At 38.0% G+C, this 26,889-nt stretch overlaps 1 protein-coding gene across 1 annotated transcript in view; it reads left to right on the top strand.

Annotated features, from left to right (window-relative positions):
* The window catches only part of LOC150084531 (uncharacterized), a 228,006-nt gene that overhangs the window by 111,424 nt on the left and 89,693 nt on the right, over window positions 1–26,889 (top strand). Inside the window, exon 4 of the mRNA XM_090376275.1 lies at window positions 2,429–2,736. Coding sequence (XP_090232401.1) covers window positions 2,429–2,736 — 308 coding nt within the window. The remainder of the gene's footprint in view (window positions 1–2,428; window positions 2,737–26,889) is intronic.

Raw genomic sequence — 26,889 nt, 5'->3', positions numbered from 1 at the left:
TCATTGCCATGGCTGCACTGCATGAGTGTAGTTTTGAAATCTTGGATCATCCTCTATATTCATCAGATCTAGCACTATCGGACTTATGCCTATTTCCTAACTTGAAAAATTCATGACTGGCATCTATTTCCCATGGATCCACTTTATTGCTGCAGTGTATACATTCATACATTCTTGAAGGTGCATTATGCCAGTGTGCCATTAAAAATAAAATCAATCAGCCTGAAGACTCAAGAGAACTTTTTTTGCAGTCAGTTGCAAATCAACAATTTGCAGCATTGGTGGCAAAAGCACATTGGCTCAAAAGGATACCGTGTTGAAAAGTAATGTGTTACCAGACTCCGCAAATAAACCCAAGCTATGAACTTTTCAGATGCCCCTCGTAATGGCGGCGCCTCCGTAGCCAGGTTTGCAGCAGTGGCAGTGTGTAGCACACGCTTCTTGATTAGACCGGGGTTCGATTCCGTGACCACCAAATACGGAGGATGCGGAAAGGTCAGGGAATGACCACCGCATATCCCCGGAGCAATATGGCCTTAGTTGCTAATGCTCCTAAAAACCAAATAACAACAACAACAAGCGCCTCGTAATAGATGAGTTGGAAAAAAACTTTTAATTTTATGAAGTTCAGAATTAGAAATGCATGATTTAAAAATAACCTTCATAATATTAAGGTGAGTGGTAAGGCTGCCAGTGCAGACAGTGTTGCAGCGAGGGACTTTAATGAGACACTGGTAGAGATAATTAATGAGAGGGACTATGATGAATACCAAATTGTCAGTGTAGACAAAATGGATCTACAGTAGAAGCTCTATATAACGACCTCATAGGGGAATAAGAAAAATGGTCGTTATATCATAAGGATGTAACCTTAGATTTGGGCATTACTAAAAATCTCATGTTATTAGACAGAAAAGTTTCCAGAATGAGTTCGGCACGAGTATATGAGCAGTTATTTTAGGAGACAAACTACTGCGTCCACACATTCAGCCAAATTGTTCAATAGCACATTTGTATCCAACCTTTCTCGGGATAACACTTCTTATCCTTTTAGGAAATGTTCCTGTATGTGGACAAACGTGGCTATGGTATTGTGGAACATGTACTCATTATGGCCAAGATTAGAACATGATGGAGTGTACACTATTCCCCAACATTGGTTTGGCTAAGGATGTCCAATTACTTTATCTCCAGATGTGTCAAGAAATTATTCCAAAAGACCAGTTAATATGTAGCAGTCAAATTGCTGCTTAAATCTAACAATCTCCATAAAATGAGTTCTGCATCTCTTCTATGGCATTACTGAGCATGTGTTAAATGGCCACGCTGACTGATCTTTCTCACTTATGTTATATTATGCAGTATAATTATCCTATTTGCAGTACCTTTGTTTAAATAGTGCCAGAATATTGAGTTAAAAAATAGTGTTTTCGTAACTTTTTATTCATTTATTTGTTTATGTAGTCATCTTTATGTTAAATGTTACCTGAATTTATAAAAATTTCTGTATGTTTTTTCAACTTATGATTATCTCTAAGAAATAGAAAGTGAAAAACTAACCTTATGTATTTTCAAACTCTTTCACCAGCAGGCCAATACTGATGAAAATTTTGACAGTAGAAATTGTGGGTGGCCCTATATTGGGTTAATGTTGTGATATCACTACGATCCTCTCATGAAAGAATGGTTGAAAAGAGAAGGGTTTTCAGGTGCATCTTGTAATTGCAGTACCTACCTACTGGTCAACTAGTTATTTTCTTCGAACCAATCACCACCTACATGCCCCCAGTTTCCTCCTTTTTTTCTCCCTACTTAATCGGTCATCAAAAATTTTACCACAAAATTTGGTTAACAGGAAACTGGGGCCATGTAGTTGAAGTTGTTGCCAATCTGTCAGAGCACTCTGCCTGGATTTTTTTAAAAAAAAGTATGCTGTCAATTGTTGCTCAGAGAAAAGTTGCTTCCCTATCACATACGTTGAGTGAAGGACTGGCATAACATGCCATTCACTCAGTCTATGAAGGACTGTATAAAAAGTACGAAAGTACTTTTTAAACTGAAAGTACTGCTCATTTCATAATAACCAGTTTTCATTGCATTAGTACACAAGTCTTATTAGTCTGTAAAATTTGAACAAAGATTTTCTTCACATTTATACATAACATCATAAAAACGGTGGCCATGGGTCGCATACAAAACGCTTGTGAACTGCAGATGGCCTACAGGCTGCTGCACTTTGTGAACCTGCATTGGATCAATAGAATACTTGTTAGTTGATAAATGAATTTTACTACTAATTTTAATTATTGTATTGGACTGGCTTTTTTGTTTGTGCATGTATATGCACACGTTCTCTATTTTTGATAAGTAGTTAATGTGCGATTCATGATTTGTCAAAATTCTTAATTTTTGTAATTTTTTTTTTCAGATGAGGCGCAAATGGGAAATTTGAATACCTTGATTTCATCCTTTACTTCATGTGCAACAACCACTATTAATACTACTACAATCACTGCAGCTGCTCCTCCCCCTACCAGTATCAGTACTTCTGAGTCTGTTGTCTCGAGGCCAGTTCAGTCTCATGCATCCTCATCAATGTGTAAGCCACCTAAGAAACGTTACCTTGAAAATGGAGAATTCCGTTTGACCATTGATGCCACTCCTCCCCCTCCTCCTCCTCCTCCACCAGATCCTCAGACTAAAAGTGCTTGTTCAGCATTATTGGAACTTGCTGAGGTAAATTTTTATAATAAATAATAAAAATATATACCATATACTCCATCTATAATGATGCATAGCAGTAGCACAGAAAATTTTCACATTTTATTATGATAAATGTGTCATGCATAGATTTAGTAGTAGCTACAAAAGTTGTATCCTTCCCCCTTAATGTTCATTATTAGTATCAGACAGCATCATTTCGGTATCCTGTAATACTAGCATGCTATTGCCTTTAGAAAAGTTGTAGCCAAACCTGTCCTGTGGCTACTGGCCCTGTGCCAGTTAATAAAAATGAAAAAAATAAAATAAAATTAACTAAGACGCATGTGTGTGTGTGTGTGTGTGTGTGTTTTCACTTTATTGTTCAAAAATAAAATTCAGCTTTAGACATCCTCAGTACATCTAGACCAGTGGTTTTTGACCTTTTTTTAATAACGGCACCCCCTAAGTAATTTATTTTATTTTGTGGCACCCCTGCTCAGTTCTTTGCCTGTTAGATCTGATTGTGTGTGTGTGTGTGTGTGTGTGTGTGTGTGTGTGTGTGTGTGTGTGTGTGTGTGTGTGTAATATTAAAAAAATGTTATATGATAATTATTATAATAATATAACTGTATAAACAAAATTACAATTCATAATACAAATTATATATACTTATAATAATTTTATTCTTTATATATAGGTACTAAATAAACATCAATTATAAATCACCATAAAATAATTAAAAAGATATCATGCACCTTTTTATAATGAAATAAATATATAAATTTAAAAAAAGTTTAAGTAACTTAAACCCAAATTATGTGGCACCCCTAGAATGTTGTTGTGGCTCCCCGGTTGAAAACCACTGATCTAGACAGTGATTTATAACTAAAAATACATACCACACAACTATATGGCAAAACCAATAAAACACATATGTCCAGGGGATGGGGAGCAGATGCCATATAATCTTCATGTATCTTTAAGCCAGCAGTCTTTTAGAGAGATACCAGTTGCACAGCTGATGCTTTTCAGGAATCCAAATCAATATCCCATTGGATGAAAAGTCTTAGTTTTATTTACTGTTAATAAAACAGCACATCTCTTGTTCCTCATTAACAAAGGAGAAAACTCAGGTTTCCCATGTGGCCTGTAACCAGGAATTCTCTAATAAATGAAATCCCACGTATTCATCCAATTGGCAGTATTGGCCAGAAGGTTATATAATTCACACTTAGTACATCCTGTATGACTCTCACAAAGGGAGTACCAAGGTTATGCAGCATTATAGATCTTGAAGGTACAATCAAAAGCCCTAATTTGCTAGACAGCCACCTCAAAATCCAATATTCTGAACTCAAAATGGACTTAATACTTCAGTCCATTGCAGATGACCAAATTGTTATACCATAGGTCATCAGGAGTCTCACAATTAAAGGATGAAGTACTTGAAGTTTGTGATTTGCCACTTTTGCCACATCAAGTTAAAAATTCCAGTAGGCTATCAAGAATATTTCCTCTCATCAGGTTATGTACTAATTACTATTATTATTATTTGTAATGCGTCTCCGAGGGTTTCCCTCAACTCCGTGGCAAGCAATGTGATGAATACAGGCTCTGTAAAGGCCAGATTTATATAAGTTAGTGAGTGTGAGTTATGTTGCTCATCTGGCATGTTAGCCTAGAGGCTTGTGTTTTCACAAAAACCTCTAGTTTATCGTGCAGCACCATGAGGTGGCAGATTGGGCAGTAGGGAGTATAGAGCACTGGCAGGGCAAGCCCTGTGGTAGCCAAGGCTACAGACAGGGAGAACCCAGTAAGAAAAAAAACAAAAACAAAAAGTGGAATAGTGAGGAGGTAGGAAGTGGGAGGGGGTTAAAGTGGTAGAGAGAAAGAGGAGCAGTAGTGAAGGTGCCCACCTTGATTGAAAGGGAGAACAGAAGAGGATCCCCAGAGCAGGATGCCCATCCTGCTCTGGGGATCCTCAGGCAAAGGGAGGAGGGTGCCACTTAGGAGAGGGGGATGTGAGTGAGCAACCGACCCAGGTGGTAGGAATGAAAGTTCATAGGGAAAGGGATCCCTATGGTGTGGAGCACCTGTTTGGTGCTCTGTCCTACACTGGTCAGTGGTCAAGTTTCTGGAACGAGTACAGAGAAGGGCAACAAGATTAGTGAATGGAACAAAGGGGTGCTCTTACAAAGAAAGGCTTAAGTTTTGCAAATTACAGTGTCTGGAGACTAGGCACCAGCGAGGTGATCTGATAGAGGTGTATAAAGCCTTGAATGGTTTAAGCATGCTCAATGCTGATGGGATTCTTCCTCTAGCTCAGAAAAATCACCTGAGAGGGCATAAATTCAAATTGAGGAGAGACAGATGTAAGATAGACGTGCGGAAATTTGCCTTTAGCCAGCGGGTGGTTGGTTGGTGGAACAGACTTCCATCCCTTGTGGTGGAGGTTGATAGCCTAAATAAGTTTAAGGCTCAGCTGGACAGGTATTTTGAACGAACAGAGGGGTGAAGTGGAAGTGGGTTTTTGTTTTTTTTTTTTTTTTTTTGGCTGATGCTGCATAAGCTTGCTTTCTTGCATCAAATGCCTCTACTAATGCTAATGCTAAAGTCCTGCTGACCAGCATTTGCACCCCACACCATGCCGGCTGAGTAGCTTCGGCAGTGTATGCTTAGATGGGTAGGTGGCCAGGAAGCCCATTGTACAATCCTGGGGGGAATAGGGGGGAGAGAGAGAGAGAGAGAGAGAGAGAGAGAGAGAGAGAAAGAGACAATTTAATACACTCATAATCATCATTCACACTACTTCCATACTGTTTTTTTTTTTTTTTTTTTTTTTGTGTGTGTGTGCTTTTTTCTTACATTTTACACAGTATATAATTTTTTTTTCTTCTACATCTATTCTCTTTCTGTAATGAAATTTAAGATAAAATACTTTAAGATTTACTTAAATAAAATAGTCTAAATTTTAAAGAACAGCTAAAATAAGGGTTAGCATTAATAAAACTTACTAAGAATTAAAATTTGTGTTCTTTCTTACTCACACACATGCTTTTAGCATTAGCATTAGCAGAGGCATATGATGCAAGAAAGCAAGCTTATTCAGCATCAGCCAAAAAAAACAAAAAAAAAAAAAAAAAAAAACCCACTCCCATTTCACCCCTCCGTTCGTTCGAAATACCTGTCCAGTTGAGCTTTAAATTTGTTTAGGCTATCAACTTCAACAACCAGTGATGGAAGTCGGTTCCACCAACCAACCACCCGCTGGCCAAAGGCAAATTTCCGCACATCTATCCGACATCCGTCCTTCCTCAATTTGAATTTATGCCCTCTGAGGTGATTATTCTAAGAAAGATGAAGAATCCCATTGGCATTGAGCATGCTCAAACCATTCAAAGCCTTATACACCTCTATCAGATCACCTCGCCGGTGCCTAATCTCCAGACTCTGTAATTTGCAAAACTTAAGCCTTTCTTCGTAAGAGCAACCCTTTGTTCCATTTACTAATCTTGTTGCCCTTCTCTGTACCCGTTCCAGCAGCTCTACATCCTTCTTGAAATGAGGCCTCCAGACCTGTATACAGTACTCAAGATGTGGCCTTACCATTACCTTATACAAGGGAATAATCACCTCCTTATCCCTGCTAGAAAAATTCCTGTATATCATTGACAAGACACCATGAGGTACTCTTGCAGCTCGTCTGCACTGCTCAGAGAACTTCATATCTGCCTGCACAATTACCCCCAGGTCCTTTTCATTCTCCACCACTGTCAGTGTAGTACCGCAGAGTTGATACGTTGCTCTGGGGTTACTGTTTCCCATATGCAGCACTTTACATTTGTCGATGTTTCCATTCATTCTTTCAAGCATTCATTTCAGTTATTCAATTCCATTCTCTCTGCACTGCATCCCCAGGCCTTTCAACTTATTATTCAGTTGGAGTGCAGTCCTGACTGCATTGCATGCCAGGGAGGAATGCAGTGGGTGTATGGGTGTTAGTAACTAAGCTCATTTGTATTTCATCAAAAACCTTATGCTACACCAACTGCATAATGCTCTCAATATGACATAAAATTAACATTAGCATTAGGTGAGGCATATATATGATGCAAGAAAGCAAACTTATAGAGCCTCAGCCAAAAAAAAAAAAAAAAAAAAAAAATATTCCCATTTCATCCATCCGCTCGCTCCAAATGTTTATCTAGTTCTTCCTTGAATATATTTATGCTATCAACTTTTACAACAGATGGAAGTTTGTTCCAGCAATTGACCACCTGCTGGCTAAATGCAAATTTCTGCAAATCTACCCTAAAACTGTCTTTCCTCAGTTTGAATTTATGCCTTCTGAGGTGATTATTCTGAGCAAAAGGAAGAATCCCATCAGAATTGAGCATGCTCAAACCATTCAAGGCTTTATAAACCTCAATCAGGAGATTAGTCACCTCGCAGGTGACTAGTCTCCAGACACATAATTTGCAAAACTTAGGCCTTTCTTTGTAAGAGAAACCCTTAGTTCCATTCACTAATCTTGTTGCCCTTCTCTGTACTCGTTCCTAAAATGAGGCCTCCGGATCTGTATAAATTACTCAATGTGTGGCCTGACCATTGCCTTATACAAGGGGATAATCACCTCCTTATCCCTGCTAAAAAAATTCTTGTAAATCAGTGACAAGACACCATGAGCAGCTACTCTTGCAGACCGTCTGCACTGCTCAGAAAACTTCGTATCTGCCTGCACAATTACCACAGATCTTTTTCATTCTCTACCACTGTCAGTTTTGTACCACACAGTTGATATGTTACTTTGGGGTTACTGCTTCCCATATGCAGTACTTTACATTTGTCAATGTTAAACTTCAATTGCCACCTCAGCTTTTCTAGATCCTCTTGCAGCAACTTACTGTCATTAACAATGCCGCCAACCTTCGTATCGTTTGCAAACTTGGACATTAAGTCAAACAAGAATGGACCAAACACTGAACCCTGGGGGGGGACTCCACTAATAACATTAGTCCACGAAGAGCAGTGTCCATTGATTACCACTCTCTGTCTTCTCCCACTCAGCCATCCCTTTATCCATATCAGCAATTTGCCTTCAATGCCACACTGCTCCAATTTGTGCAGCAGTCTTCCATGTGCAACAGTATCAAAAGCCTTTCTAAGATCCAAATATATGATATCAAAATTATTCTTTGCATCCAGTTCTTTTGTGACCAGATCATAGTATCCAATCAAATTGGTCAGACAACACTTCCCCTTAACAAACTCATGCTGTGTCTGAGCTATAACTGAAGTCTTGTCTAGATGATCCCGCAGTGTTTGTGTATATACTCCTAATAATGATAATGAGATTCTTTATTAACATAAATTGTATATGTTCCTGATTCCTTACACTGATAACGAGAGGAATCTTACAATACATTCTCTCTGGGCGCCTCTGTAGCCTGGTGGGCAGGAGCAGCAGTGCGTAGCACACTCTTCTTGATTAGACCAGGGTTCGAGCCCGTGACCACCAAATACGGAGGATGCGAAAAGGTCAGGGAATGACCACCGCATATCCCCTGAGCAATATGGCCTTAGTTGCTAATGCTCCTAAAAACCAAATAACAAACTAACAATACATTCTCTATACAAGTGAACAAACACAGAGATACTGTTAAGCTACATTACGAAGTTACATAAAATAACGAATAATAAAGATTTAAAAAAAAAAAGTAATAGTAATTAAAACGAAAGAGGACTACAAGTTGAGCAGAACATAAAATGACATCGCCTAATTAGGACCAGAACTTACACAACTGTCCTTTACAAACAGAAAGATTGGCCTGATGTCGTCACGATATGACTTGTGAATAGACCATTGGTCAATGTTGAGTTGAGAGTGTAGAGAGTCATATTTGGAAAACATCTCTTGAAATTCTGGAGCTTTGAACACGAGGGATACTACGGTGTCTTCCTGGCAAATGCCAACCAACCGTGTTCCAGATGTTGATGTGATCATGCTTAAATGAGCACAGATGAAGGAATGCCTTTATTTTAGCGCATAAGCGCTGTGGACTGTAAGGCAATTATTAAAGGTTGAAGCAGAGAGCAGATTTCAATGTCTTGTCGATCTGATGAGACCACAAGTTTGCCCACTTGAATTGAATCTCTGAAATGTGTCTAATTTGTTCCAGTTTCTGACTGGCCATGCAGGTAAACCACTCCCCCGGCTCCAAGGTGATCACAGGTAAGAACACTGCTCAATATATGATTGTGAGGGGCTTTGGAGCCCCCAGTCAGCCCTACTGATCCTGGCAATCATGCTTGCATAGTTTCTCACATTTTTTTTTTTACTAAGTATGCCAAATGGGGATAAAATTAATTTTGAGTCAAAAACAACCCCTAAGTATATAACCCCAAAAACAACCCCTAAATTGGGAGAAACAACCCCCAATTTCCCAGTCAATATCTGGGAAATTAAAATCCCCCATTATAAGACACTCTAATTTACTGGCCCACTCTATTTCTCTGCACAATTGCTCATTATTTTCATCTTTAGGCGTATAACACACACCTACTCTCATTTTTCCTTTCCCAATGCTTATGTCACACCAAACAGACTCAACATTGCATTGTCCACCCACATCAATTGGATGCACTTCCTTAGATTTTGTGTTTCTTAACTAACAGCATAACCGCTTCTCCCATTGTACTCTCCAAATTCCAGTTCTGCACTGCTTATGTCTGTGTGACACCATGTCTCTGATATCCCAACAATATATGCCTTTGATGTCTTGACTAGCACTTTAAGCTCATCAAATTTATTAACTATACCTCTAGCATTGGTGTACATGCACCTGTTTTTACTCTTAGTTACCCTAACACATCCTGTGTATTTACTAGTTCCATTATGACTCCCAGCAGTCCTGGAAATTCCCATTGCCTTGCTTTCCAGGCTGCTGCTCAGTTGCATTTCAATAGAAGTAGTGCAAGAATCACTTTTACCTCTGCCAGCGGCTACTGTTAATCTATTAGTCTGTGTATCCCCTCCCAAGCTAGCAGTTTTCCAACCCACCTAACTCTGCCTCAATAGCATCAGCAAATATTCTTGCACCCTTTCTATTTAAGTGTATACATCCCTGTAGAAGCAATCTCTCCTGTTAACAAGCACAGGCCAGGCTGAGAAAAATTCTACCAATTTGAGCCTTGCACAATCTCTCCAGTGCTGTATTGATCGACAAGGCTCTCATCATATACTCCCTCCTATCGTATCTGGCCAGAATTGCAGGTACTTTCAAATTGAACCCTAACTCACGGCTTTTTTTCAGCATTGTCTTGTACTTAAGTAATTCTGCCGGTCTCCTACTCTTAATATCATTAGTGCCAACGTGTACAACAATAGCACCCTTTGTGCCCTTAAAGGATGATATCTGCCCTACCATGTCATAAAACTTTGCCTCTGGAAGACATACTCTGGTCCTGTTCCATATATCCTTTTTGCACAATATGTTCCCCATTTCCCTGACAATAGAGTCATCTACAACTAGTTCATTTGGGATCAGCGCATTCTGCCTTGGGTGTTGCCACTATGTTGCGTGATGTTCAAGTGCAAGCTCTGGCATTGATGTGGGCAGCTGAGAGCTTGATGGGCCCCTCAATTTAAATCCTTCGAGGGCATCCACCCTGTCCTTCAAGCTCTCATATAAGCCCATAACAATCCTGAGTTGGTGCCTGATTTCCTCACACTCCTTACATCGTGCACACACAAAGACATTCCCCTTGGCAATGTCATGTCCTATTCCCGATTTCTCCACAAACATCAAACGAGCAGTGAATTTCAATAGACTGTGATTCAGATGACAACCGCCCCCCTCAGTTCTCCCCCTGAGCCACAGCACTTCCACTAGTTTGAGCCTTTTGCATTGCTGCTCTGGTCTGAGTCATTATTTCTATTCAAGTTCAATAAAATTCCAGAATACAACCCTATCGAATATTATCTTCGAGTTACGTCATATGACTTTCTTATCCCCTGTCAACTTATGTATTAATTTATGATGTTACGTTTGTAATAACTAGGTCATTATATTTATTTAGTTAAAGTACAATTCAATTGACAATGAAATTTAATAAGATTAATAAATTTTACTGACAATGCGAAGTTTTAGAGATCTTCAAGTACCGTGTTAATAGATTAGTAAAGGATAGCGAATGCTTAAAAAGCGATACTCATCTTGAATTAATCTGCGAGGGCTTACTTAACCACGCTGCCTAAGTAAATTTTACTAGTAAATTTTACTGATTAATTGATACTACTATACTCGCTATCTAGTTTTTCGTTAAACCTTACCCTAGCACACATTGTATCTTATAACAATGGCGGCAAGTTAAGAACGGTTAATCTACGGACACGAGGCATTATTTACTTTCCAAATCGCGCTATCTAAATTCAGAATAAACCATGGAGCTTGACTAGGTCTATAAGTTATTTATAGAAAATAATTTAATCTAACAATTATGTCAATAAAGTGGCTAAGTATAATTAAAAACTTCGTTCGCGGGAGCTGCAAAACCTGTCCACATGTGGATTTGATACCTTTACCGATACTAAGTAATAACCTACAAAATCTCTGATCTAAATTCAATTTAAACTAAAGTATTGTTACTAGGAATATAAAGCAACTCTAAAAAACAAATTAATATGCCAATTTAAGTCAAAAAAGCAAAAACTTCTCTATTTGCTGAAGCCGTAAAAACTTTCACTGTTCACATGTACTCTCGCACCCACTCCTCAAAGATATAGTACTCTCCATAGTAATAGAGGTATGTGATGCAAGATACAAAGGGATAATCACCTCCTTTTCTCCTACTAGCAAAATTCCTGTATATCATTGACAATAACCCATGACCTGCTCTGGCAGCCTGTCTGTATTGCTCAGAAAACTTCATATCTGACGGCACAATTACTCCCAGGTCTTTTTCATTTTCTACCATTTTTTACCACCGTAAGTGTAGTACCACACAGTTGGTACGTTTCTCTGGGGTTACTTCTATCCAGAATGCAAAGTACTATGCAGTACTTTGCATTTGTGAATGTTGAACTTCAGTTGCCACTTCTCAGCCCATCTGCCCAAATTTTCTAGATCCTGTTGCAGTAGCGCACTGCTGTTACTGTCATTAACAACCCTACCAACCTTTGTATCATCTGCAAACTTTGAAATTAAGCCTGATATACCTTCATCAATATCATTGATAAATATACAAAACAACAGCGGGCCCAACACTGAACCCTGGGAGACTCCACTAATAACATTAATCCACAAAGAGCAGCGTCCATTGATTACCACTGTCTTCTTCCACTCAATTACCCTTTTATCTATTGTAACAATTTACCCTTATACCATACTGCTCCAATTTGTAGAGTAGTCATTCACGTGGAACAGTGTAAAAAGCTTTCCTGAAATCCAAGAATATGATATCAAAATTATTTTTTGCATCTAGTTCCTTTGTAACCACATTATAGTATCCAACCAAATTTGTCAGACAAGACTTTCTCTTAAACCCATGCTGTGTCTGAATTATTACTGCATTCTTGTTTAGATGTTCCTGCAATGCATCTTTAACCAGTCACTCCATTATTTTCCCCAGAACAGAAGTTAAACTAACTGGTCTGTTAGTTTAACTTCCATGTCACCCTTAGATCCCCTTTGTGAATTGGGGATACATTTGCACATTTCCAGTCTGTGAAGGACTTCCTCTGAGTCCAAGGATGCTCTCATAATTATGGCTAAGGGTTTGCTTATTTCATTTGCTCCCTCCTTCAATATAACTGGATAGATCTCATCTGCCCCAAGTGCCTTTCTTATGTTTAACTTCAACAATTTCTCCTCCACTTTTCTCTTAGTTATTACAAAATGATTAAGCACTCTGTTACAGTTTGATAAACTTTTGGCATTTTTCTCCCTTAATAACTCCTCATGTGTGAATGTAGATGCAAAATACCCAGTCTTTTCTGTTTTTTTATTTTTTTTTATTTTCTATCTTTTGCCGAAGGCATCTTCTGATCTGCCTTAGTTTGCCTAACCTCCTTTACGAATTGATTGCATTGTATTTTATACCTACCAGAGGCTTCTGTCAAGTCTGATTCATCTGACATCTATTTGTGTCTTGAACAGTAGTTCTTAGTTGGTATAAAAAGTGCAGTAGCTTTTGCAGTTACATCCCTAATTGCTTTCCATTTAGCTTTTGCTGTTGGTAATATCAGTTGGCCCCACTGTATAGAATTTAAAAACTGTCTGAGATTACTGTAGTCACTTTTACAAAAACAAAGATGGTTCCTTTTATCCTTGATGGTAGTTATTCTTTAATTAAATCTTACATCTGTTTTCAGTGATCACTTATGAGAATCCACATAAGGAACCACCAGGTACCTTATGTGGATTCTCAATGCATAAAGAATCACAGCTGATAATGAGATCAAGAGTATTCATTTCTCTTGTTACCACTCTAACATATTGTCAAAGAAAACAGTCATCCAGTAAATCAAAAATTCTTGCTAGTGTGTGATTTGATTGACCAATCCATAATTTTCTGTTAGTTAGTTAGTTAGTTATTTGGTTTTTAGGAGCATTAGCAACTAAGGCCATATTGCTCCGGGATATGCGGTGGTCATTCCCTGACCTTTCTGCATCCTCCGTATTTGGTGGTGACGGCCTCGAACCCCGGTCTAATCAAGAAGCGTGTGCTATGCACTGGCTACGGAGGCGCCATAATTTCCTGTCATTATCTGGAAAGTTACAATTCCTCATTATAAGACATTCTGATTTACTGGTGCATGCTATTTCTCCGTATGGTTATTTGTTGCTCATTATAGTTATTAGGCCTATAACATACTCCTACTCATTTTTGTTTTCTCAGTGCTTCTCTCGCACCAATCTGATTCAGCATTGCACTGGCCACACATATCAGCTGGATGCACTGCTTTATATTTAATATGTGCTTTAAATAAGAGCATAATGTCCTCCTCTCCCCTCCTTTGCTGTCTGTCCTTTCTGTACAAATTGTACTCCACCATATTCAAATTTTGCCTCTGTTTTATCTGAGTGATACCATGTCCAGTATCCCTACAACATCCACTTTTGGTAACTTAACCAGTACTTCAAATTTATTTACTATGCTCCTACCATTAGTGTATATGCATTTGTTCTTATTCTTAATTAGCCTAACACAGCCGATGTGTTTTCTTGTTCCGTGAGGACCTCCAGCGGGACTTAAAATCCGTGATACCTTGCTTTCCATATTGCTGCATGTTCCAATAGAAACAGTACAAAAATCACTTCATCTCTGCCTGCAGATGTTGTTATTCTATTATTCTGTGTATCTTCCCCCCCCCCCCCCAAACTACCTTGCTAGTATTAGCAATTATTCTTGTACCTTTCTATTTAAGCGTATCCCATCCCTGTAAAAATGGTCTCTTCTGTTAACTAGCACAGACTTCTCTGAGAAAAATTCACATCATGGGACTTGCACAGTTTATCCATGGCAGACAGAATTGATTGACAAGGCTCTCATCATGTGCTGGGCAGAATTGCAGACACTTTTAGATTTAATCCAAACTTGACTTTTTCTCAACATTGCCCTGTACTTGTTAAATAGGTCTGTAGATATCCTACTCTTAATGTCATTAGTACCAACGATACAACAATATCATCTTTAGTGCACTTAAAAGATATCTATTCTCCATGTTATTAACTTTTTCCCTTGGCAGACATGCCTTGATCTCATTCCACCTCTCCTTTATGTTAATAGTGTTTTGTGGAAGGTACCACTGATGGTTTTCCACATCCGTGCCATGGAACTTTTTTTTTTTTTTTTTTTTTGTTAGTTGCCACATCGGCTTCTGTGGCCATATTGCACCTCTCAAAGTTTTTTGCATTTACTCTGATCCAAGCCCGAGGCGGAATTTGAACCCACGACCTTTGGGTTGCCAGGCAGGCACTTTACTCACCTAGCTAGCCCGGTTGGCATGGAACTTTGAAAAGAAGTGCAGAAACACTGTAAAAGCCAGAAAAGGTGTGATATCTGGTTTCTGTCAGAGTAGAGTTATGTTGTTGTTGTGTCTCTAGCTTCTTGGCTGCAGGACTCCTAGTGGGACCCCCGCGTTGCCAACCACCACCACCACTGGGGAGTGAGCAAAGCTGCCCATCATACTCTGGCTAGCTTCTGCCAGGGTCGTCTGAGCTTCCTAACAGAGACCAGATTAAAAAAATAAACAAATAAAATAATAATAATAAAAAATAAATAAGATAAAATAGGAGAACATGAAGAATGGGGTATAGAAGAAGGGATTAAAGCTGGGAGAGTGTGGGTGGATAGACAGGTAAGAGCTAATCCACCCAAGTTTAGGCAAAATGAGGGATTAGGGTGAGAGTTGAAAAGTCACAGTTCCATGAGCTTTGCAAATCCCGCACCACGGATGGTTCCAGCAGAGAATCCTACTCATAATGGGTTAGCCCAAACTTTGTGAATCGTGCACTCTGAGCATTGCCAGCAGTCCTGCACCAAGGATGCCTCCAGCAGAGAATCCTACCCATAATGGGTTAGTGCGAGTTTTGCAAATCCCACACTCTGGCGGTTACCAGCAATTCCTTCATCTAGGATGCCAGTAGTATATCCTACCCTAAATGGGTTTGCTTGAGTTCAGTGGTATGTCAGAGGTTTGGAATTTTTCTGCTCAAGTTTGATTTGGTCCCAAGGGCATAGTATTCAACATAGTGCTGAGTTCTGCTATTCTGGCTGTTTTAGGGGAAAAATTTAAAAACTTAAAAACTGAAAGCGCTTTGTAGGAACTTTCTTTTTTTAAGTTCCTTCTTTTTGTAGGAACTTAACCATGCTATTTTCATAGATGGGCCACTCGTCATGAGGTGTCCCCAGGACTCCGCTTCGCCGCAGTGGCATTGCAGATCTCTCTCTCTCTCTATGCCCCATGGCTGTCAACTTTTGTTGGAAGAGACTATGTCCTGCGATTAAGAATGTTACTTGCAGCCCAGGTGAGTACCAGGGAGGAGGCTTTGGGTGTGTTGGTATAAATCGTCGGTTGATTTCTCCTTTTGGTGAAGTTTCCCATGACTGTTGCCATAATTCCAGTAGGTGTTGGATGATGCACCTTTTCTCTTGTTTCACGTCATTTGTTCGATCTAGCTGTAAATTTATTAAGCTTGTTTGTATTCCTTTCTTTAACTCAAGATACAGTGGGTGACATCCAGTGAACACCTGCAGTGCAGGGGGTGCTGACAGTGTGGAATGCCCTGCAGATTGATAAAAGCATAAACCTTTGTATTGAGTTTAGCTTTCTCTTGTTTCTTTAAAGCTTAGCTTGTTTACACCAGATGGATGTTCCATAACTGACGATTGGGACGTAGATGGTTTTATATATAAGTGCCACGGCTTTGTGCTTCAGCCCCCAGTCCCCAATATAGATGCCTAGGTGCTTTACTTCTGTATATCTCCTTTATGTACAATATATTTTCCATTTCTTTGACAATAACTATCTCCTGTGAGACCAGTTGAGCATGCTCAAACCATTCAAGGCTTTATACACCTCAATCAGATCACCTCACAGGTGCCTAGTCTCCAGACATGTAATTTGCAAAACTTAAGCCTTCCTTCGTAAGTGCAACCCTTTGTTCCAGTCACTAATCTTGTTACCCTTCTCTGTACTTGTTCCAACGGCCCTATATTCTTCTTAAAATGAGGCTTCCAGACCTGTATACTCAAGGTGTGGCCTGACCATTGCCTTATACTAGGGGATAATCACTTCCTTATCCCTGCTAGAAAAATTCCTATATATCATTGACAAGACACCATGAGCTACTCTTGCAGACTGTCTGCACTGCTCAGAAAACTTCATATCTGCCTGCACAATTACCCCCAGGTCCTTTTCAGTCTCTACCACTGTCAGTTTAGTACTACACAGTTGATACGCTGGCGCCTCTGCAGCCAGGTGGGAAGGAGCAGTAGTACGTAGCACATGCTTCTTGATTAGACCGGGGTTCGAGCCCGTCACCACCAAATACGGAGGATGAGGAAAGGTCAGGGAATGACCACCGCATTTCCCGGAGCAATATGGCCTTAGTTGCTAATGCTTCTAAAAAAAAAAAAACAGTTGATAACGTTACTCTGGAGTTACTGCTTCCCACATGCAGTACTTTACATTTGTCAATGTTAAACTTCATTTGCCACCTCTCAGCCCATCTGTTCAACTTTTCTAGATCCTGTTGCAGCAGCATAGTGTCATTATCAATCCTGCCAACCTTATCGTCAGCAAACGTGGACATTAAGTCTGATATACCATCATCAATATCATTAATAAATATAGAAAACAACACTGGACCCAACACTGAACCCTGAGGGACTCCACTAATAACATTAGTCCATGAAGAGCAATGTTCATTAATTACTACTCTGTCTTCTCCTACTCAACCATCCCTTTATTCGTAGCAGCAATTTGCCTCCAATGCCACACTGCTCCAGTTTGTGCAGCAGTCTTCCACTGCTGGAACAGTATCAAAAGCCTTTCTAAGATCCAAATATATGATATCAGAATTATTTCCTGCATCCAGTTCCTTTGTGACGACATCACAGTATCCAATCAAATTGGTCAGACAAGATTTCCCCTTAACAAAACCATGCTGTGTCAGAGCTGTAACTGAAGTCTTGTCTAGATGGTCCTGCAGTGCTTCTTTAACCAGTGCCTCCATTAATTTCCCTGGAACAGAAGTTAAACTAACAGGTCTGTAATTACTTGTCGCCCTTTGATCCTCCTTTGTGAATTGGGGTCAGATTTGCGCATCTCCAATCCATGGGTACTAGGGCTTGCATAAAACCGAGAAATTTCAAAACAGAGTTTAACCGAAGTTTACTTTTAAAACCGATTTTCTCAGACTTAGGGAAAATAATTAAAAGCTTATAACACAAGTATTTATTTTATCTTGGGCAGATTGTACAAATTGTAATCAAATCTTTTAAACAAAATCTATCACCTCTTATAGTAAAAAAAATAAAAAAATTAAAATGCTCCAAAAAGGTAACCAGTTTGAGATTATACAAAAAAATAATAAGCCCTATAATAATAATAATAAATAAATAAAAATAAACAGCTTGGGGAAATTACTTTACTATTTATTGCTCAGCTTTTTTCTGAAAATGGCTCTTTAAAAAACACAGTATATTAAGCATTTTTCCTGATAGACTTGACCTTATTAGCATTAGCATTAGCATTAGCATTAGTAGAGGCATTTGATGCAAGAAAGCAAGCTTATGCAGCATCAGCCAAAAAAAAAAAAAAAAAAAAAAGTAACATAAATAAATAAAAATAACCACTTCCACTTCACCCCTCTGTTCGTTCGAAATACCTGTCCAGCTGAGCCTTAAACTTATTTAGGCTATCAACTTCCACGACAAGGGATGGAAGTCTGTTCCACCCACCAACCACCCGCTGGCTAAAGGCAAATTTCCGCACATCTATCCTACATCTGTCTTTCCTCAATTTGAATTTATGCCCTCTCAGGTGATTTTTATGAGCTAGAGGAAGAATCCCATCAGCATTGAGCATGCTCAAACCATTCAAGGCTTTGTACACCTCTATCAGATCACCCCGCTGGTGCCTAGTTTCCAGACACTGTAATTTGCAAAACTTAAGCCTTTCTTCGTAAGAGAACCCCTTTGTCCCATTCACCAATCTAGTTGCCCTTCGCTGTACTCGTTCCAGCAGCTCTACATCCTTCCTGAAATGAGGCCTCCAGGCCTGTATACAGTACTCTAGGTGTGGCCTGACCATTGCCTTATACAAGGGAATAATCACCTCCTTATCCCTGCTAGAAAAATTCCTATATATCATTGACAATACACCATGAGCTACTCTTGCAGCTCGTCTGCACTGCTCAGAGAACTTCATATCTGCCTGCACCACCACCCCCAGGTCCCTTTCATTCTCCACCACTGTCAGCGTAGTACCACAGAGCTGATACGTTGCTCTGGGGTTGCTGTTTCCCATATGTAGTACTTTACATTTGTCAATGTTAAACTTCATTTGCCACCTCGAAGCCCAACTGCTCAACCTTTCCAAATCCTGTTGCAGCAGCATAGTGTCAGTAGTGTCCTTGACAACCCTGCCAACCTTCGTATCGTCTGCAAACTTGGACATTAAGCCTGATATACCATCATCAATGTCATTTATAAATACAGAAAACAATAAAGGCCCCAATACTGAACCCTGAGGGACTCCACTAATAACATTAGTCCACGATGAGCAGTGTCCATTGATTACCACTCTCTGTCTTCTCCCCCTCAACCACCCCTTTATCCATAGCAGCAACTTGCCTCCAATGCCACACTGCTCCAATTTGTGCAGCAGTCTTCCATGTGCAACAGTATCAAAAGCCTTTCTAAGATCCAAGTATATAATATCCAAGTTATTCCCTGCATCCAGTTCTTTTGTGACTGCATCATAGTATCCAATCAAATTGGTCAGGCAAGACTTCCCCTTAACAAAACCATGCTGTGTCCTAGCTATAACTGAAGTCTTGTCTAGATGATCCTGCAGTGCTTCTTTCACCAGTGCCTCCATTAATTTTCCGGGAACAGAAGTTAAACTCACAGGTCTATAATTACTTGTGTCAGCCTTTGATCCCCCTTTGTGAATTGGGGTCACATTTGCACATCTCCAGTCAATGGGTACCTCCCCTGAGTCCAAGGAAGCTCTCATAATTATGGCTAAGGGTTTGCTTACCTCCTTTGCTGCCTCCTTTAATATAACTGGATAGATCCCATCCACCCCAGGTGCCTTTCTTGTGTTTATCTTCAACAATTTCTCCTCCACTTTGCTCTCAGTTATTACAAGGTTCTCTAGCTTACTGCTAGAGTTGAATACACCTCTGGCATTCCCCTCGCTGAATAACTCCTCATGTGTGAATGTCGATGCAAAATATTCATTTAGTTTGTTAGCTACCCGAGCAGGGTCATCAACAGTTGACCCATCGATCTCAAGTGGACCAATCTGATTCATCCCCTTCCTTCTAGAGTTTACATAAGTAAAGAACTCTTTGCTGTTTTCCTTCGCATCCCTTGCCAAGGATCTCTCGTAATCTGCCTTCGCCTGCCTAACCTCCTTTGTAACTTGGTTACAGATCAACTTGTATCTATCATAGGCGTCCGTGTCACGTGTTAATTTGTATGTATCCCATGCATTTTTCTTCTCTGCCATATGCCTCATTAGTTCATCTGACAACCATTTAGGCCTAAACCTTGAACAATATTTCTTAGTTGGTATGTAAAGCCTAGTAGCTTCCACGATAAGTTCTTTGAATATATTATTTTTGTGTTAGAGACCAGTGATCGAAAACACTCTCTCAGATTGGACACTTATTGGTTTAATGGTCAGCAGTGCTCTATAAACTTTCTCCAGCTTTTCACTTCTGCTGCTAGTTGCCTCCGAAATTTTAAATTCTTTGCTGATTTCCAATTCACTCTGATATTTTGAAGGCTCTTCAGTTAATCTCTTTCATATCATACTCTCTAATAATCACTATATCAGTAATAATCACTATCATACTCTCGCATGAGTGTATCTCCGACATCGGAACTAGATGAGTCTTTGTTTTCTTCTAAAAGAACAGTTCGTTTATTTTCAGTTTCTTCATTCAACACTAAGACTCCTTCGGAATGTTTTGCAAATAATCTCTGATAAATCTCTTCAGCATACTTTTTCAAAACTTGCTTACTTGGAAAATCAAAAGTTCTTGAACCTGAATCTTCTTTCCTAAACTTTTTGGGGTTGTGTAGATAGCTCAGCAAAGCCACAGTTTGGTAATTTCGTCTTGCATTCTAACGCTGCAAAAGGCTTTGGTGAAACTTTAAAGCAAATGGGTTTTCTGCTGTATCAAGCTTAGCAAGCAGAAATTCTATTGAAGACTCTGTTTTAAGTAAGTCTGTATCTTCTGAGGTTATAGCTTCAGAATCATTTCAACTGGTCGCAAAGTTTCACGTAGCAATTCAAGTGTTTTCCAGTCATCGTCAGACACAGCTTTAGTTGACAGTACTGTACATAGAGCATTTGGAATGCAATTTTTCAATTTCAAAAATCTCTCAATCATATAGAATGTGCTATCCCATCTAGTCTTGCAATCTAATATAAGTTTATATTTTTTCCCATTAAATTTTGCTTTAACAAAATTTTGTAATATGTCATTTTTGGTAGGCGATATTCGAAAAAGCTTGCAAATTTTTCTGACTTTTTTAATAGTTTGTGCAATATTGGCCATTGGATTGAAGAAAAAAATGAGCTCATCGGTAAAGTCGGTTTGATAAAGCATGCCTTGTTGTCTTTCTTCAACTCTTCATCATCACTACTTTCATTATTTTCATTTTCTTCATTGTCTTTCAGAGACTGTCGCACCATAATTGATTGCTTTTTCATAAAGTACATCTATAACTGACAGATGTATACAACGTTGGCTACACATTGTTGATGATTAGGCGTAATTTGCTTGCCAAACTTAATCATCATTGCTGCTCCATTGGTGGTGCAGGTAACAATATCCTCATCCAAATTCAAACCAAATTTTAAGTGTCCATTCACAATTTGCTCAGTTCTTCTGCTATCAAGTGAACCATTAATCTCAATAAGACCTAACGACCAATGATTGTCTTTTGAATGCACATTTATATTCGTATACCTTTTTTATTTTGTATAGACGTATATTCGTCTAGAGTCAATGACCCAAAACCAGTGAATTTTTGGCGTGCACCCAAAACCAATGAATTTTTGAAATGCTGAATGAGTTCTTCTTTCTTAGTTTTATAATAATTTAGAACCATATTTTTAATTCCATTCACTGAGGCTGGTGGTAATTTATCGTATTTATTTCTCTGAAGGTGAAGGCTTGATTGTATAAACTCACTCTTGGCAATTGAATTAAAAGAAAATCCATCTAAAGCAGCTAATTTTGAAATCTCTTCTTCCATAGATTTTTTAACGATAAAGTTTTCTAATGTTCTTACCATTTTTACGGGAGGTTCACTGTTATCTTGTTTAATGTCAATCTGATGCATTTTCTTTAAATGCAACATCAAAAGATGATGTGGATCCTCCAGACGACTTCATTATCTTCTGACATTTCGAACATTGTGCTTCATCTTTGCTTTTTCGAGCAAAATAATTCCATACATTTGATTTCATCTTAGACATATTAAGAGTAATAAATATTAATTAGTAGGAATTTATATCACCAACAATTTTAAATAAAAGTATTGAAGATAACAAAGGCACAATACTATGCGTCACTCCCGCATGCACTGAATGAAGAGTAAATGAGGCAAGTTTCAAAAGATACAGGTGGGAAGATAAAAGGTACCCCTCCTAGATTTGGGCCACTTGCCCAAGAGATTCGTACCTAAAATAAAATAAAATAAAATAAAAAGCCATGTTTAAAACATTAACCAGTTGAACGATCCAGACAAACGAACAAACAAAAGAAAATGTGCATAACAAAAAACTATTCGAATCCGGTTTTAGAAGCTCAGTTTCGGTTTTAACAACTCAGTATGAAAACCGGATTTAACCGGTTTATAAAACCGGTTTGCAAGCCCTAATGGGTACCTCCCTTGAGTCCAAGGAAGCTCTCATAATTGTGGCTAAGGGTTTGCTTACTTCCTTTGCTGCCTCTTTTAATGTAACTGGATAGATCCCATCCACCCCAGGTGCCTTTCTTATGTTTATTTTCAACAATTTCTCCTCCACTTTCCTCTCAGTTATTACAAAATCATCTAGCTCACTGCCAGATTTTAATTTACCTCTGGCATTCCCCTCCTGAATAACTCCTTATGTGTGAGTGCAGGTGCAAAATACTCATTTAGTTTGTTATCTTCCTGAGCAGGATCATCAACAGTTAACCATTGATATTCTGTGGTCTAATGTGATTCATCCCCTTCCTTCTAGAGTTTAAATAAGTAAAGAACTCTTTGCTGTTTTTCTTTGCATCCTTTGCCAAATATTTCACGTAATTTGCCTTTACCTGCCTTAAGTTCCTTTGTGACTTGGTTACAGACCAGCTTATATCTGTCATGGGCTTCTGTGTCACTCATTGATTTATGTGTATCCCATACATTTTCTTCTCTGCCACATGTCTCATTAGTTCATCTGACATCCATTTAGGCCTAAACCTTGAACAATATTTCATAGTTGGTATGAAAAACTTAGTAGATTCCAAGATTAATTCTTTGAATGCTTCTCATTTTGATTTTGCTGTTGGTAACATCAGTTGGTCCCACCGTATAGAATTTAAATACTGTCTCAGACCTCTGTAGTCGCCTTTACTAAAGCAAAAACCCTTCCCTTTACCCCTGATGGTAGTTGCCTCTTTGAGTAAATCCCACTTCAGCGCAGTGTGATCACTGCCACCTAGTGGTTCCTTTATCTGCTGATTCTTATTGCATGAATCACTACTGATAATCAAATCAAGAGTATTACTCCCTCTAGTTGCCTCCCAAACATGCTGCTGTAGAAAACATTCATCAAATAAATCCACAAATTCCAGTCAATATCTAGGAAGTTAAAATCCCACATTATAAGACTCTCTGATTTACTGACCCACTCTATTTCCTTGTACAGTTGTTTATTATAATCATCAGAGTCATTAAGTCTGTAACACACTCCTACTCTCAATTTTGATTTCACATTGCTTATGTCACACCAAACTGACTTGACACTGCACTGTCCAGCCTTATTGACTGGCTGTACATCCTTGGATTTTGTGTTTCTTAACTAATAGCATAACCCTTCCTCCCTTTCTATCCTGTCTATCCTTCCCATACATATTGTACTCCCCAAATTCCAGTTCTGCATTCCTTATATCTGTGTGACACTACGTCTCTGATATCCCAACAATATCTGCCTTTGATGTTTTGACCAACGCCTCAAATTCATCAAATTTATTTACCAAACTCCTAGCATTGGTATACACGCAAGTATACATGCACCTGTTCCTATTCTTAGCTACCCTAACACAGCCCATGTGTTTACTTGTACTGCAATGATCCCAGCAGTCTCTGAAATCTCCTGCATCTTGGTTTCCAGGCTACTGCTCATTCCAATAGAAGCAGTGCAAGAATCACTTTCACATCTGCCAGCGGCTACTGTTAATCTATTAGTCCGTGTTCCCCCCAGGATAGCAGGTTTCTGACCCACCTAACACTGCCTTGATAGCATCAGCAAATATTCTTGCACCCTTTAGATTTAAATGTATCTCATCCCCGTAGAGTAGTCTCTCCTGTTAACAATTACTAGGTGATGGCATTGGTTGGTCTGTATGCATAAAACTTTTCACATATCATATACAAATTATGTACTTTTTCTGTTATTAGATTTGGGTTTTGGTATATGCAGTTAAACCTATTTAAAGTGATCTCGGAAATAAAAAGAATTCTTCTGTATCATTACAATTACGTCAGTTAAAACTGTATAAATTGTGCTGTTTTACCTTAGTTACAGTGTCATTTTAAAATTATATACCACTGTTATAATGTCAAAGTTTCTAGTGAATTGATCAGCAGTATATTTTAGAATGTTTAAAAAACATTAATTAATTGCTTGTTGGTGTTGTATATCAAATACTAAGGTTCTTGGTGTTGTGTCTCAGTTATTGCATTTCATTCAAGCTGAGATCATGCAGCAAATGACTCACTATTGCTTGTGATGGCAGCTCATTATCATGTCAATCAGTGATTTACGCTAGGATTTGAATTTTCTATGTATTGTATTTTGTGAAATCATCATCTAGTACTGCACATATCTTGTTAGCTGATTGATGGTGTTGATACTCTGCTTTTCCTCTTGTTTTTTCTCTTTAAATATCAGTAAATTCAACCTTTAATTCACCATAATTTCATTAAAACATTTTTTTTTTCAGTTGGCTACATAGCTACTTCAGTAGAACTGGGTTAAGGTATACAGTAAATCAATAATTGTAAATTGGTTTAGCAAAAAACTGCTGGAATATGACCTAAGTCTCGACATCTGCCATTCAGTCTCAGCTCACTTCTGGTGTCACCAAACATGTTGATAGAATATTAGGAAGGATGGAAAATGTAAGGAGATAGAGAATGTAGAATTTTAAAAACAATATCTGAAACAACAACAATTAGGCAATAAATAAAAAGCCAAAATTAAAAATTCAAGTACACTAGAGTGCACTCATCTGGAATAATTAATGTCAGACCTCTTCCGAATAGCAAAATTTTCCAGATAATCGAATGCAAGGTAAATTAAATAGTGTTATAATGTATTAAGGTAAAAAAAAAAAAAAAAAGACTTTAAATAGCCTGAAAAAAAAAGCCGAAGTTTTTTAATTAAAAAAGTAACTTATACACAAAAATTCGCACATTTACATATGTATGTATATCCGGATATGTATTTTACTGCAAAATTTAGAGTAATTTTTTAAAATAATGTTCAGTTGTTTGTTGTGACCTATTTTTTTCCTGCTAAATCTCTTAAAGTTCCTTAATAATATCAATTTGAGTATATTGCATTCTTCCTGGTTTTCTGCCCATTTCAGTGCTGTCTCTTTTCATTGACCAAACGCTGAGAAAAATAATAAATCGCACAGTTTCGGGCCAATATTATTCTTACTGAATCTGGAGCTAAACTAAACGTAACATGAAATGAAGGGAAAAAAATATGTCATGGAACATTGGGTTCACGGAAGCGAATGACTTAACTCTGTCACTCATGGTTTTTGAGAAAACCCATCGGTCCTTATCCAACACTTCACCAGATATACGATGTAAAAAAAAAAAAAAAAACAGACAGCAATACTCTCGTAGCATAATAAGTATTTGTCTCAAATATTACCATTAATAAAAAAAAAAAATAGAAAAATCCACCTTCCAATTTATTCTGGATAACTGACTTCCAGATAACTGATGTTCTACTGTACTTAAATTAATTATATAATATCCGTGTAGATACACCATAGTTTACCCATAAATTAAACTAGGCACGTAGTGTGAAGGCATCATTTTTAAATTGTATCTCATATTGTGGCTACCTTCACGAGATACTAGGTATTGCACTACTTCGAATAAGTAACGCTTCGCTAGTAGAGAAGACTGATGTTATTTATACCACAATGGGTTGTGGTATCCACTATGGTAAACTATAGTGTATCTGCACTGATGATTATATAGTTAATTTAAACCCATATCATTATGCCTCATGCATTGAATCTTCAAATATTAAATTAACCAAATTTTAATAAGCAGTCTTGGCTAGTGGATGCCATCGTAAAAGCAATATTAAATTTAGGAAAGTGTAAAGAATGGGGAATGCCATAAAACATACTACACAGATTTAATAGGATAGCCAGCATTGTCAGGTGATTATAGCCATAGGTCTGTTTAAAACCTTTAAATGTTTAATCCTTTCCCCTAATACGGTGCTGTTTCTTGCATTCTGTGTATCTTGTAAACTCCTCTGACCGTTCGGTCGTCCCGGAGTATAAACAGAAAATTTATTTATTTATTTATTTATTTAATATACATTCGTAATTTGATTTAATAGGTCTGTTTATCCATGTGGATAATGAAGGTCTAATGATTAAGAAAAAAAGTCAAAGAATTAAGTCAATCATCAACATAAGGAGGGTAGTCCTTATGCCATGTAAATGCCATATAATTAATTTAATTGAATAATTAATGTACCTGATAGTAGAAAGGATGAATTATAATGGTAATATTAAAAATTGTAATGGTGATATTTTTAATCATATTGATGATTAAAAAATTTATTTTTTTAGCATGATAAAAAAAAAATTCCTTACATATGACCTTATAATTCATATGAAAATGAGAAGATAAGAACCAACAATAAGAGAGTATTCATTGGATGGTCCTAAAAAATCTTTTATATAAGAAAAATAATAATAATAGTTTCCAACCAAACCAACTCTCATATAAATAGAGAGGAGAAAAACGAAGGATGAAGTTATGAAACCTCTGGCCTTTTGTCTGTGAGAAGCTTGTACAACATGTTTATTTTTCTCATACATAAAGAAATACAGTATAATGAAAACAAAACATTGATACATTAATTTAATATAATTATATAATATTGTCATGTATAATATATTAATTAATATTGCTAATGTA

Source organism: Mastigoproctus giganteus, chromosome 6 (genome assembly GCF_048544385.1).
Source record: "Mastigoproctus giganteus isolate SK-2022 chromosome 6, ASM4854438v1, whole genome shotgun sequence".
Lineage (NCBI taxonomy): Eukaryota > Metazoa > Arthropoda > Arachnida > Uropygi > Thelyphonidae > Mastigoproctus > Mastigoproctus giganteus.
This window is presented reverse-complemented; position numbering and strand designations above follow the sequence as displayed.